This window comes from Oncorhynchus mykiss, chromosome 13 (genome assembly GCF_057628025.1).
Source record: "Oncorhynchus mykiss isolate SJ-2025 chromosome 13, ASM5762802v1, whole genome shotgun sequence".
NCBI lineage: Eukaryota > Metazoa > Chordata > Actinopteri > Salmoniformes > Salmonidae > Oncorhynchus > Oncorhynchus mykiss.
In genome coordinates this window covers 65535217-65549597 of record NC_143034.1, presented here as the reverse complement: position 1 = coordinate 65549597, position 14381 = coordinate 65535217, and the positions used below count along the sequence as shown (strand labels likewise).

At 41.3% G+C, this 14381-nt stretch overlaps 1 protein-coding gene across 1 annotated transcript; it reads right to left on the bottom strand.

Annotated features, from left to right (window-relative positions):
- Positions 1-557: 557 nt before the first annotated feature.
- LOC149978972 (uncharacterized) lies at positions 558-7277 on the bottom strand. Its single transcript, XM_090194539.1, has 4 exons — positions 7271-7277; positions 6469-6593; positions 6202-6229; positions 558-1089 (listed from the first exon to the last, which is right to left on the bottom strand). The coding sequence occupies exons 1-4, from the start codon at positions 7275-7277 to the stop codon at positions 947-949; spliced, it is 303 nt and encodes a 100-aa protein (XP_090050665.1). The 3' UTR covers positions 558-946.
- Between the last annotated feature and the right edge of the window lie 7104 nt (positions 7278-14381).

Sequence of the window (14381 nt, the reverse complement as noted above, 5' to 3'; positions counted from 1 at the left end):
CTGCATTGCCGAAATTATTGTTCTTGGGTTGACCCATTCAATTGTTGGGAGCATATAGTGTGATTTTACTGTTAGTCAACACCTCTACAAACATGTGGGTGTGTCATGCGTTTTTCTAGACTGTTCAGTTACGACCAAAAGTTACAGCAGCAATAAACAAAATACTTACAATTTGATTCCAATCTCGCTATAGTCCAGTCCTCGTGGCAAATCTTACGAGCTAAGAAAATACTTTCACTTCGAGGTTCAGCCTCGTTTGACTGTTCCCAGCAGTGGGAAGGAGGGGGCAAGTCATTCCCAAGCCCAATGTGTTCCAGACGGTATCAGCCCCACCATGTGGACATTATTAAAAGTGCTTTGGAAGTGTCTTAACATGTAAAATGGGATTTATCTGTAAAAAACAGGCTGACCAAATCGTTACTCAGATCTTTCACCTATGGCTTCAAATAGTTGGCTTACAATAAATTATCTGTGTGGTATAACATGCATAACTAAAAACATTTGAGAGCCACATAAAATACATATTTCCTCCGATAAAAATTAAACCAGGAGCAAAATGAACAAATTCATATCAATCTTTATTGTATTTAGAAATTCACGCATCAAATCTTTTTTGAATACTTTTCTTTACCATTTACAACAGGGCGAGAATGAGACAAGCAAAAACATGCCCTTTCCATCAGGCGCAATATAGGCACACTACAGAATGGACTGAAATGGGGGGAGGGGAAAAAGAGATACATAAAGTGCTTCTGTCAACGGTTCTCTTTAATTAGGAAAAAAGTAAAAACATGAGGGGGTTGGCAGGTAGGGGGGAAATTCCATGGCTCAGAGGGGACGTGGTGGATTGTATCAGACAGTGGGGAAGAACAGTGGGACTGAGGTGGGGAAGGGGGAAATGGGGGCAATTCTTTCAAAAATAAAAATGTTCCAACAAAACCAGACCTCAACCCAGGATGAGGCTGGACATGCCCCCTGGGGGGTTTCTTCGGCAGGAGGGGGCGGCTGCGTTGGCGGCAACTCCCGAGGGGGCAGAGGGCTGTGGTGCCTCCTCCTTCTGCTCCTTCTCTTCAGGTTCCTCGGGGCAGTCTACTTTACCACACAACACAGAGGAGACGACACTATCAGGGTCATAACTACCTGGCCCACTGATCAGAGATCTGATATGACTCAGGTTGAGTTCACACAGGCAACCGAACTGATCTTTGGCCCAATTATTGGCAAGAGAGCGGATCTGATTGCCCAAAAGGTCAATTGTGGTAATAAAAAAATGAATAAAATCAGTCTTGGGCTGCCTGTGTAAACACAGCCTATGATCTAGCCATGCTAGACTGGAGAGAGGCACAGCACTTCCTCACTACAAACACATATCTTGAACAAAAATATAAAATGCTGCATGAAACAATTGTAAAGAATATACTGAGTTACATTTCATATGACCTAAAATCAGTCAATTTAAATATATTATTTAGGCCCTAATCTGGGAATACAGATATGCATCTGTTGGTCACAGATACCTTCAAAAGAAATGGGCCTTGGGATCTCGCCGTCTAAGCATTACAATTGTGTTCGTTGTCCTTAGCTTATCTGCCTAAAACATAACCTCGCCGCCACAAATGGGGCACATTGTTCACAACATTGACATCAGCAAACCACTTGCCCACAAGACACCATACACATGCTCAGCGGTTGGACACTGCCACATTCCCTAAAACGACATTGGAGGCAGCTTATGGTAGAGAAATGACCATTAAATTATCTGGCTACAACTCTAGTGGAGATTTCCTCAACTTGAGACATCTGAGGCATAGTGACAAAACTGGCCTTTTACTGCCCCCAGCACAAGGTGCACCTGTGTAATGAGCAGGCTGTTTAAATCAGCTTCTTGATATGCTACACCTGTCAGGTGGATGGGTTCTCATCAAAGGAGAAATGCTCACAAGGGATGTAAACAAAGTTGTTCACAATGAGAGAAGACATTTCTTCATATGGAACACTTCTGGGATTTTATATTTCAGGTCATGAAACAAACACTTGACATGTTGCATTTATATTTATGTTCAGTGTAAATATCATCCAAACCTTGAATTGATAGGATGTCTGATAACAGTAGCACTTTGGTTGTAGCAAGGATAACCTGATGGGTCCTGCTACCACTTTCCAAATGATAGATCAACAATAGCAAGGGATAGATTCAGTAAAATGTGCATAAATGTACTAGCATAACTCAAATCAAAGCAGATGCAATAAATTGAACTCAACAGTCCTCCATGAGGCAAATCTCATCTGGAATGAAATCACGCTGCTGGAGAAACAGGCTGTCAATTGCCCATTAGTGAAGTAGAATCTCAAAGTCAAATTTCCTGAGAGCCATTACAGTATGGCGTCGGTAGGGGCTTACAGCAGCACGTAGACAAAGTGTGTGTTAAGACAGTGTTTCTAAGCCTATTTTGGTATCAAGGAACATAAAGCTGTGTTTTTTCCTTCAGAAAACTGCTTGGCTTACATTTTACACCTGAAAATTGTACAACATCAGTGTCAGTCAAACACTTGGAGGGATCAGACAAGATCCTCCCAGGGTCCGCTGCCAGTCCAGTACCATTTCAAGCCCCCGTCTACAGTGCTTAGACAAGACCATAACAGTGGAATGCCTTAACCCTCCATTATCCAAAGAACACACTATCACTAATGTTTGCAGCACCTGGAAGTTAATAAATATCCTTGCTCCTCATAGGAACAGCATTATATCATTACAGAACAGATGACTGACCACAAACATTATGAAAGGGCACAACTGGATCAAAGAGAATCTGAGTTGTGACTACAAGGTGTTCCCTAAAAATAAAAAAGCCTTAATAAAAGCCCTCTATGAGTCATGTGTTGTATAACTGGGACACCAGAGTTTCTCCTGGTTAGATCAACAAGGTCAGGACAAACTTCCCAGGTATGACAAATGTCATTGTTGAAAACAAAAGGAGAGACATGACCACGTTTAAAAAAGGGTGGAATTATCAGAGCTGCCACGGTCGACCATGATGCTATTCATTGTGGCCTTTCGTAACTAATGGGAGTCATGCACTGCTGTTTACAGACAGCTGAGAGAACGAGGAATGTGGAATCTTTCCTTCCAGTCTGGTAGGGACTTCTTTTAAGTGGTGTCTCTTCAAAAGACTTCAATGAGATTCATCATTGGAAACTAAATGATTTTAGTAGCAATCAGGTTTGAACACCTACTCATTCAAAGGTTCCTTTATTTTCACTATAGTAAAGTAAATAGTAATGGTAAAGACAAACTATTAAATGGCATATGAAATCATGTAGTTAAAAAGTATATTTTTCAGGACCCTGTCTTTCAAAAATAATTTGTAAAAATCCAAAATAACTTCACAGATCTTAATTGTAAATGGTTACAACACTTTCCCATGCTTGTTCAATGAACCATTAATAATTCATGAACATGCACTTGTGGAACGTTTGTTAAAACACTAACAGCTTACAGACGGAAGAAAATTAAGGTCACAGTTATGAAAGCTTAGGACACTAAAGAGGCCTTTCTACTGATTCTGGAAAAACACCAAAAGAAAGATGGCCAGGGTCACTGCTCATCTGCGTGATAGTGCCGTAGGCATGCTGCAAGGAGGCATGTGGCCTGCAGATGTGGCCAGGGCAATAAATTGCAATGTCCATACTGTGACGCCTAAGACAGCGCGACAGGGAGACAGGACGGACAGCTGAACGTCCTCGCAGTGGCAGACCACGTGTAACAACACCTGCACAGGATCGGTAAATCTGAACATCACACCTGCGGGACAGGTACAGGATGGCAACAACAACTGCCCGAGTTACACCAGGAACGCACAATCCCTCTATCAGTGCTCAGACTGTCCTCAATAGGCTGAGAGGCTGGACTGAGCGCTTGTAAGCCTGTTGTAAGGCAGGTCCTCACCAGACATCACCGGCAACAATGTCACCTATGGGCACAAACCCACCGTCGCTGGACCAGACAGGACTGGCAAAAAGCGCTCTTCACTGACGAGCTGCGGTTTTGTCTCACATGGGGTGATGGTCGGATTTCCGTTTATCGTCGAAGGAATGAGCACTACACCAAGGCCTGTACTCTGGAGCGGGATCGATTTGGAGGTGGAGAGTCCGTCATGGTCTGGGACGGTGTGTCACAGCATCATCGGACTGAGCTTGTCGTCATTGCAGGCAATCTCTACGCTGTGCATTACAGAGAAGACATCCTCCTCCCTCATGTGGTACCCTTCCTGCAGGCTCATCCTGACATGACCCTCCAGCATGACAAGGCCACCAGACATACTGCTCATTCTGTGCGTTATTTCCTGCAAGACCGGAATGTTAGTGTCCTGCCATGGCCAGCGAAGAGCCCGGATCTCAATCCCATTGAGCACGTCTGGGACCTATTGGATCGGAGGGTGAGGGCTAGGGCCATTCCCCCCAGAAATGTCCAGGAACTTGCAGGTGCCTTGGTGGAAGAGTGGGGTAACATCTCACAGCAAGAACTGGCAAATCTGATGCAGTCCATGAGGAGATGCACTGCAGTACTTTATGCAGCTGGTGGCCACACCAGATACTGACTTTATTTCAGAGACACATTATTCAATTTAGGTTAGTCACATGTCTGTGGAACTTGTTCAGTTTGTGTCTCAGTTGTTGAATCTTTGTTCATACAAATATTTACATGTTAAGCTTGCTGAAAATAAAAATGCGTTGACAGTGAGAGGACGATTCTTTTTTTGCTGAGTTTTAGATACTTCAAAGTAGCAACCCTTTGCCTTGATGACAGCTTTGCACACTTGACATTCTCTCAACCAGCTTCACCCGGTATGCTTTTCCCAATAGTCTTGAAGGAGTTCCCACATCTGCTCAGCACTTGTAGGCTGCTTTTCCTTCACTCCGCAGTCCAACTCATCCCAAACCATCTCAATTGGGTTGAGGTCAAGTGATTGTGGAGGCCAGGTCATCTGATGCAATACTCCATCACTCTCCTTCTTGGTCAAATAGCCCTTACACAGCTGGAGGTGTGTTGGGTTATTGACCTGTTGAAAAACAAATGATAGTCCCACTAAGCACAAACCAGATGGGATGGCGTATTGCTGTAGAATTCTGTGGTAGCCATGCTGATTAAGTGTGCCTTGAATTTGAAATAAATCAGACAGTGTCAGCAGCAAAGCGCCTCCACGCTTCATGCTGTGAACCACACATGCGGAGATGCTCTGTTCACCTACTCTGCGTCTCACAAAGGCACGGTGGTTGGAACCAAAAATCTAAAATCTAGACTCATCAGACCAAAGGACAGACTTCCACTGGTCCAATGTCCATTGCTCCTGATTCTTGGCCCAAGCAAGTCTCTTATTGGTGTCCTTTAGTAGTGGTTTCCATGCAGCAATTCGACCATGAAGGCCTTATTCACACAGTCTCCTCTGAACAGTTGATGTTGAGATGTGTCTGTTACTCGAACTCTGAAGCATTTATTCCGGCTGCAATTTCTGAGGCTGGTAACTCTTATGAACGTATCCTCTGTAGCAGAGGTAACTCTGGGTCTTCCTTTCCTGTGGCGGTTCTCATGAGAGAGTTTCATCATAGCATTTCATTGTTTTTGTGACTGCACTTGAATAAACTTTAAAAGCTCTTAATTTTCCAGATTAACACATGAAGGTCCGTCAAAGGAATGGACTGTCGTTTCTCTTTGCTTATTTGAGCTGTTCTGGTCACAATATGGACTTGGTATTTTACCAAATAGGACCATCTTCTGTATACCACCCCTACCTTGTCACAACACAACTGATTGGCTCAAACACATAAAGGAAAGAAATTCCACAAAATAACTTTTAGAAAGGCACACCTGTTAATTGAAATGCATTCCAGGTGACTACCGCATGACGCTGATTGAGAGAATGCCAAGAGTGTGCAAAGCTTTCAAGGCAAAGGGTGGCTACTTTGAAGAATCTCAAATATTAAATATATTTGGATTTGTTTAACATATTTTTGGTTACTACATGTTTCCATATGTGTTATTTCATAGTTTTGATGTGTTCTTTATTATTCTACAATGTAGAAAATAGTACAAATAAAGAAAAACCTTTGAATGAATAGGTGTGTCCAAACTTTTGACTGGTACTGTACATAAATACCATATATTAAAATACTGCCATTCAAAATGGAACCAGAGATACTTACCATTGTTTGCCTGCTGGCACTCCTCAACCTGTCAGATGGAGAATAATAACAGTCAGCATTTTACTTTATTTTGGCTGAGTCATTTTACTACATCAACGACATTTAAGTCAGTTCAAAAACACAGGACTGAGAATCACTGAAAACCATCCATGACAGCAGACTTGTAGAAACCAAGTCAAGTGTCTTACCAGTGGAAAACACACACATTACATCTATGAATAAAACAATGGCCGACACAAGTCAATGTCAGTGACCCCTCACCCTTACCCCTAAAGGAACGTTGATGGAGGTGATGACCTCGTCTGTCTCATTGTTTTTGGGGAAGAGGAGCTGCTGGCACCGTCTAAGGGGGGCGGATGGTTCTCCGCACAGAGTACCCTTGGCCGTCCCGCCTACGGAGAGAAACAACACCCAGTTAATAAGTGATGACTCAGACTTCACAAATGAGTCAGAGGAGATGACCTCACTACTAGAGTTCTGTAAAGCAGACCAGTGATAGGGACTAGTGTTAGGCCTAATGATAGTTAATGGAGTGTCAATGCTAGAAGTGCTAATAAAAACATGAGTTTCTTTACGGGTTGTTTCCACTTTACATTTCATTGATTCACTGGCCGGATTTTACAATTTGGTTGAATGGGTCTAAATGGATTAAAGACTGGTGTGGAAGGCTGGTAACAGTTTGCTTTACCATCTTGATTTGTGGTGCATTCCTGTTTAAGTGGAACTGAGTGACTAACATGCAGTATGGCAATGTTTTTACTGAGCATAATACTGCTAGGAACTATTTGCCAAGATGACATGAGAAAATGCAGAAAACCACTAATGCAAACAAATCTGATGGCCTACCTATCAGTCTCAGACAGATACCAACAGACCAAGCAGCAAAGCAGCCAGTGGATGTAGGCTAATCCAGACAAATGCTGAGCCAAAACGCATAGGCTAACCCACATACCCCACTCAGCGAAAGGGCATTTTGGCCAACATTTAAGCTAGGCTACAGTCCCATACAAACTCCCACTGAGCAACAACTGTAGAGCAGAAACAATGGGAAGTCAACAGATTGGTCTACCTGCCATCTATGACTAGAAGGAACAAAGCCAGACAAAGGGATGATTCTTGGTCAATATATCACTGCTTGTTAATGAAGTGAGAGGAGGCATTGTGAAGTAATGGCACAGTGATTCAACAAGGTCTCCTTTATTATGGCTCTGCATCTGTTTATCAGGCCCTGCTGAATGACTGCTTTAATGCTTTTACATTAGCTTTGGCAATGGGACATAAACCTTGGACATGGCCAATAAGTGATGCTTTAATTGACTATAGTGCCATTACATTTAAATTAAACATTCAGATAGTACTGCAAGATCAAGATGTAGGTCTATATCAATGTTAAGCTGAAAACAACTGGATTTTTGGCCATTATGTAGGAGGTACTTCTCAACCAAATTTCCAGATTGTGATGTCATTAGGTAAACAGCAGCCTAAGTAAACATCCTGAAGTCTTAACACAGAAAACAGTACGAGCAATTCATGAATATCCAGACCTAAACACAGGCAAATAATCCAGGTGTATTCATGGAAATATATCAAGACTAATGCAATTTTAATTAAATATAGGCTAGCCTAGACCAAGTACTCAACTTCCAGACGAGATGGCACCGAAGCCAAACTAATTAAATAATCCAGGTGTATCCGGTGAATTGTGCATACCATTACACCGTTTGCTCGTCTGAACTGAATTTGAACTAGAGGTCGACCGGCATGGCCGATTAATTAGAGCCGATTTCAAGTTTTCATAACAATCGGTTGACCGATTACATTGCATTGCACTCCACGAGGACACTGTGTGGCAGGCTGATCACCTGTTACGTGAGTGCAGCAAGGAGCCAAGGTAAGTTGCTAGCTAGCATTAAACTTATCTTATAAAAAACAATCAAATCTTCACATAATCACTAGTTAACTACACATGGTTGATGATATTACTAGGTTAACTAGCTTGTCCTGCTTTGCATATAATCAATGCAGTGCCTGTTCATTTATCATTGAATCACAGCCTACTTCGTCAAATGGTGGATGATTTAACAAAATTGTACTTGCGAAAAAAGCACAAATGTACCTAACCATAAACATCAATGCCTTTCTTAAAGTCAATACACAGAAGTAAATATTTTTAAACATGCATATTTAGTTAAAATAAATTAATGTTAGCAGGCAATATTTACTAAGGAAATTGTGTCACTTCTCTTGCATTCATAGCACGCAGAGTCAGGGTACAGTATATGCAACAGTTTGGGCCGCCTGGCTCGTTGCGAACTAATTTGCCAGAGTTTTACATAATTATGACATAACATTGAAGGTTGTGCAATGTAACAGCAATATTTAGACTTAGGGTTGCCACCCGTTCGATAAAATACGGAACGGTTCCGTATTTCACTTAAAGAATAAACGTTTTGTTTATGACCTAAGGCTCATATTTCTGTGTTTATTATATTATAATTAAGTCTACTATTTGATAGAGCAGTCTGACTGAGCGGTGGTAGGCAGCAGCAGGCTCGTAAGCATTCATTCAAACTTTACTGCGTTTGCCAGCAGCTCTTAGCAATGCTTGAGGCACAGCACTGTTTGACTTCAAGCATATCAACTCCTGAGATTAGGCTGGCAATACTGAAGTGCCAATTAGAACATCCAATTGTCAAAGGTATATGAAATACAAATGGCATAGAGAGAAATAGTCGACACGTCATAATTCCTATAATAACTTCAACCTAAAACTTCTTAACTGGGAATATTGAAGAACTGGGAATATTGAACCTCCAGCTTTCATATGTTCTGAGCCAGGAACTTAAACATTAGGTTTTTTACATGACACAGATTGCACTTTACCTTTCTTCTCCAACACTTTTTCTGCATTATTTAAACAAAATTGAACCTGTTTCATTATTTATTTGAGAGTAAATACATTTAATGTATTATATTATGCAAAAATAAAAGGGTTAATTGTTCATTCAGTATATATATATATATATATATATATTTTTATTTATATATATATATATATATATATATATATATATATATATATATATATATATATATATATATATATATATATAAATAAAAATCATCCGAATAATGTTAGCGTCTTTTTTTGGTCCTCCAATTATCAGTATTGCCGTTGAAAAATCATAATCGGTTGACCTCTAATTTGAACCTAGCTTTAGACAATGTGGAATAGCAGGAAGGCAGAGTGTGAACACTGCATGCAGCTGTCGGCTCCGAAGGTCAGAGGTTACAGTTAACACATGCACACCACATTCTCCACACTTCATGCGTGGGCACGGATACGCCACTACACCAGTAAATGGATTAGGACCATGCCCCAGGACTACCTGACATGATGACTCCTTGCTGTCCCCAGTCCACCTGGCCGTGCTGCTGCTCCAGTTTCAACTGACCTGAGCCCTAGGACCATGCCCCAGGACTACCTGACATGATGACTCCTTGCTGTCCCCAGTCCACCTGACCGTGCTGCTGCTCCAGTTTCAACTGACCTGAGCCCTAGGACCATGCCCCAGGAATACCTGACATGATGACTCCTTGCTGTCCCCAGTCCACCTGACCGTGCTGCTGCTCCAGTTTCAACTGTTCTGCCTTATTATTATTCGACCATGCTGGTCATTTATGAACATTTGAACATCTTGGCCATGTTGTTATAATCTCCACCCGGCACAGCCAGAAGAGGACTGGCCACCCCACATAGCCTGGTTCCTCTCTAGGTTTCTTCCTAGGTTTTGGCATTTCTAGGGAGTTTTTCCTAGCCACCGTGCTTCTACACCTGCATTGCTTGCTGTTTGGGGTTTTAGGCTGGGTTTCTGTACAGCACTTTGAGATATCAGCTGATGTACGAAGGGCTATATAAATAAATTTAATTTGATTTGATTACTACATAAAGGGGTGACTACAGGGGTGACTACAAAAAGAAAACCAGCCACGCCACGGACATCGACGTCTCGCTTTCAAACTAAACACCTTCTTTGCCCGCATTGAGGATAATACGGTGCCACTGTCGCGGCCTGCTAACAAGGACTGCGGACCCTCCCCCTCTCCGTGGCTGACGTGAGTAACGTGTTACCCGTCGCAAGGCTGCTGGCCCAGATGGCATCCCTAGCCGCATCCTCAGAGCATGCGCAGACCAGCTGGCTGGTGTGTTTGCGGACATATTTAATTGCTCCCAGTCTGCTGTCCCCATATGCTTCAAGATGGCCACCATTGTTCCAGTACCCAAGAAGACAAAGATAACTGAACTAAATGACTACTGCCACGTAGCACTCACTTCTGTCATCATGAAGTGCTTTGAGAGACTCTTCAAGGATCACATCACCTCCACCTAACCTGCCACCCTAGACCCACTTCAGTTTGCATACCGCCCCAACAGGTCCACAGACGATGCAATCTCCATCACACTGCCCTATCCCATCTGGACTAGAGGTCAACCGATTAATCGGAATGGCCGATTTCAAGTGTTCATAACAATCGGAAATCGGTATTTTTGGGCACCGATTTGCCGTTTTTTAAAATTTTTATACCTTTATTTAACTAGACAAGTCAGTTAAGAACACATTCTGATTTTTAATGATGGCCTAGGAACGGTGGGTTAGCTGCCTCGTTCAGGGGCAGAATGACAGATTTTCACCTTGTCAGCTCGGGGGATCCAAACTTGCAACCTTACAGTTAAAAAGTCAATAACAACGCAATAACGACCTGCCTCTCTCTCGTTGAACTACACAAGGAGACTGCCTGTTACGCAAATGCAGTAAGCCAAGGTAAGTTGCTAGCTAGCATTAAACTTATCTTATAAAAAACAATCAATCATAATCACTAGTTAACTACACATGGTTGATGATACTACTAGATATTATCTAGCGTGTCCTGTGTTGCATATAATCTGACTGAGCATACAAGTATCTAAGTATCTGACTGAGCGGCGGTAGGCAGAAGCAGGCGTGTAAACATTAATTCAAACAGCACTTTTGTGCGTTTTGCCAGCAGCTCTTCGTTGTGCGTCAAGCATTTCGCTGTTTATGCCTATCAACTCCTGAGATGAGGCTGGTGTAACCGATGTGAAATGGCTAGCTAGTTAGCGCGCGCTAATAGCGTTTCAAACGTCACTCGCTCTGAGCCTGTGATTGTTTCCCTTGCTCTGCATAGGTAACGCTGCTTCGAGTGTGGCTGTTGTCGATGTGTTCCTGGTTCGAGCCCAGGTAGGGGGCGAGGAGAGGGACGGAAGCTATTCTGTTACACTGGCAATACTAAAGTGCCTATAAGAACATCCAATAGTCAAAGGTTAATGAAATACAAATGGTATAGAGGGAAATAGTCCTATAATTCCTATAGTAACTACAACCTAAAACTTCTTAAAAGGAACCACCAGCTTTCATATGTTCTCATGTTCTGAGCAAGGAACTGAAACGTTAGCTTTCTCACTTTTAATTTCTTCTCCAACACTTTGTTTTTGCATTATTTAAACCAAATTGAACATGTTTCATTATTTATTTGAGGCTACATTTATTTTATTGATGTATTATATTAAGTTAAAATAAGTGTTCATTCAGTATTGTTGTAATTGTCATTATTACAAATATTATTATTATTATTATTATTATATCTATATATATTTTTTTTAAATCGGCAGATTAATCGGTATTGGCTTTTTTGGTCCTCCAATAATCGGTATTGGCTAATCTGGACAAGAGGAATACTTACTGCCAAAATTAAGTTTACTACCACCTCATTTACTGCTGATATGGCAGACATGCTTAAACAAATGTTGTTTCTACTGACAATTGAGATGTACAAACTATGGCATAAGGGGACAACAAGTGGATAAAAAGCGATCCGTAATTTCGATTAAGACATTAATGAGCGAGCGACAACAGACGTAGTCAATATAACTATTTGTTCAGCACTTTTGAAATGTACAGCGACAGAATTCAGAACATGGGCCGTTCTTAGTGTACTCCCTGTGAGGCACCTTGAACGCCGTTTGGGTCTTTGCGTGTCAGAAAAGACAAGTTATATAACACTATTTGACGCGTTAAATAAGCTTTTAATGTGACCCGTCAAATAACACAACTCTATTTTAGAATGTTGTGTGTGCTGAATTTGCACGTCCAAGCCAAGCACCACAACTATGATGTTTTTACAATACTGTGTTGGTGAAAATAGACCAAATTATTAGGGTGAGGCACATGGGCTGCTAACAGCTTACGACACAACATACACTTAGTATTACTTTCTTAGCTACAGTATACATATCTCCCTGGCATATTACATAATTTATGCAGCAGCATACAATGCATTTTTGGACTCAGGTGGCGCAGCAGTCTTTTGCGGGGGGGGGGGGGGGGGGGGGTCACTGCCGCTCCATTGAATAGCAGGCTAACGTTGGTGGTTTCTTTGCAACGCTTGCAGTTTGCCACTTATTCCTTAAAAATGACTCATTGTTGAATTTAACATTGTGCAATCTTTATGTAGAATGGCCGATGAGCACCGATACAATTTATCTAGAATTTATCTTCATTATTTCTCTTCGTATGAAAAGGATTAAAAAGGATTTGCCAGTAGATTGTCGACAACTAATGACTGCTAGCTAAGACTTGGAAAGTAAGATGTTGCCATGATCAGTCCAATCAAAGCTACTGTAGATGTAACGTGATTTGATGTAATGGGCACTTCTAACATAACTCTATGGCAAAATTTGAGCTCTAACCTTGGAATTGGGGATGACGTACTGTCCAATGAGTGACAGAAAACTGAGCCAATCAAGTGCAACGCTCTGTATTTTCTGGTGGCTAGCCCCACCACCACCACTGAAAGCACTGAGCTAAGCTGAAACACCTGCATTTTGGAGCTGCCAAAAGAAAGACATTTTATTTGAATTTTTTTAAAGAGACCATGGTTACAGTCCAAGACACACCCTTCCCCTCAGCCATCAAATTAAGTGGACACTTCTGATGACGTATCATGACCACCCTTGGCGGGTAATGGGTCACTCGTTCATCTCTCCGTACCTGTTTTTATTAAATCACCCAACTTCTTGCAAATTCTTTAAATAATAGTCCTGTACAAGGTATTTCCATAGCTGGTAAAGAAATGATTATAAGCCAGCTGGCTGATGATACTACTTTTTCTGAAAGACACTAACCAAATTCCCATATCGATCAATGTGATACAATCCTTTTCCAAAGCATCTGGTCTATATCTTAACATTAATAAATGTGAACTCATGGCCGTCAAAGATTGTGTGACACCTTCATAGTATGGTATTGCAGTAAAAGAAGAACTTACATATTTAGGCAGAACCATTACAAAGGATCAGAAGTATAGAGGCTTACTAAATTGTAACCTTCTTATTAAAAAAACTCCAGAAGAAACTAAATCAATGGCTACAGACGGACTTAGCTTTAAAAGGTAGAGTCCTAATAACCAAGGCTGAAGGTATCTCTAGACTAACATATGGTGCTCTATCTTTATATCTAGACAGTAAAATAAGGAGATAGACCAGATGCTTAGCAACTTTCTGTGGAGAAACCGTACCCATTACATTAGGAAAACTGTTGTAATGAACACTTATGAGAATGGTGGACTGAATTTTCTGGACTTTACTACTTTAAATAATACTTTTAAGATCAATTGGATAAAACAATTCCTAAGAAGACCCACTTCTATCTGGAATTGTATTCCTCATCATGTCTTCTCTACTTTTGGTGGCCTTAACTTCATATTGGTTTGGAATTATAATATTGACAAAGTTCCAGTGAAACTTTCTGCTTTTCATCGGCAGGTTCTTGTCATGGTCCTTAATTTATAAACACAATTCTTCTCCACACAGATATTATATATGGAATAATCGGGATATATTGTATAAAAATACTTTGTTTTTAGAATATTGGTTCCGAAATAATATCCTATTGGTGAGCCAACTGGTAAATGCAGAGGGTCTTTTACTCAGTTATAAGGAATTCTTATCACTTTACAAGGTCCCTGTAACACCTAAAGATTTTGCAATTGTTTTAGATGCCATTCCCTCAGGTGAACGTGTCAAGACCTGACCCTCAGAGCCGACCTTCTATTGACCCTGTTGACTCATCAGTAGGAAAGATGTGTTTCTCTTTTGGTCC

Coding starts and splice junctions, on each gene's coding strand:
- LOC149978972 (XM_090194539.1), bottom strand. Junction 6,230..6,468: donor CCATCAACGTTCCTTTAGGG/GTAAGGGTGAGG, acceptor TCCATCTGACAG/GTTGAGGAGTGCCAGCAGGC. Junction 1,090..6,201: donor GTGCCAGCAGGCAAACAATG/GTAAGTATCTCT, acceptor GTGGTAAAGTAG/ACTGCCCCGAGGAACCTGAA.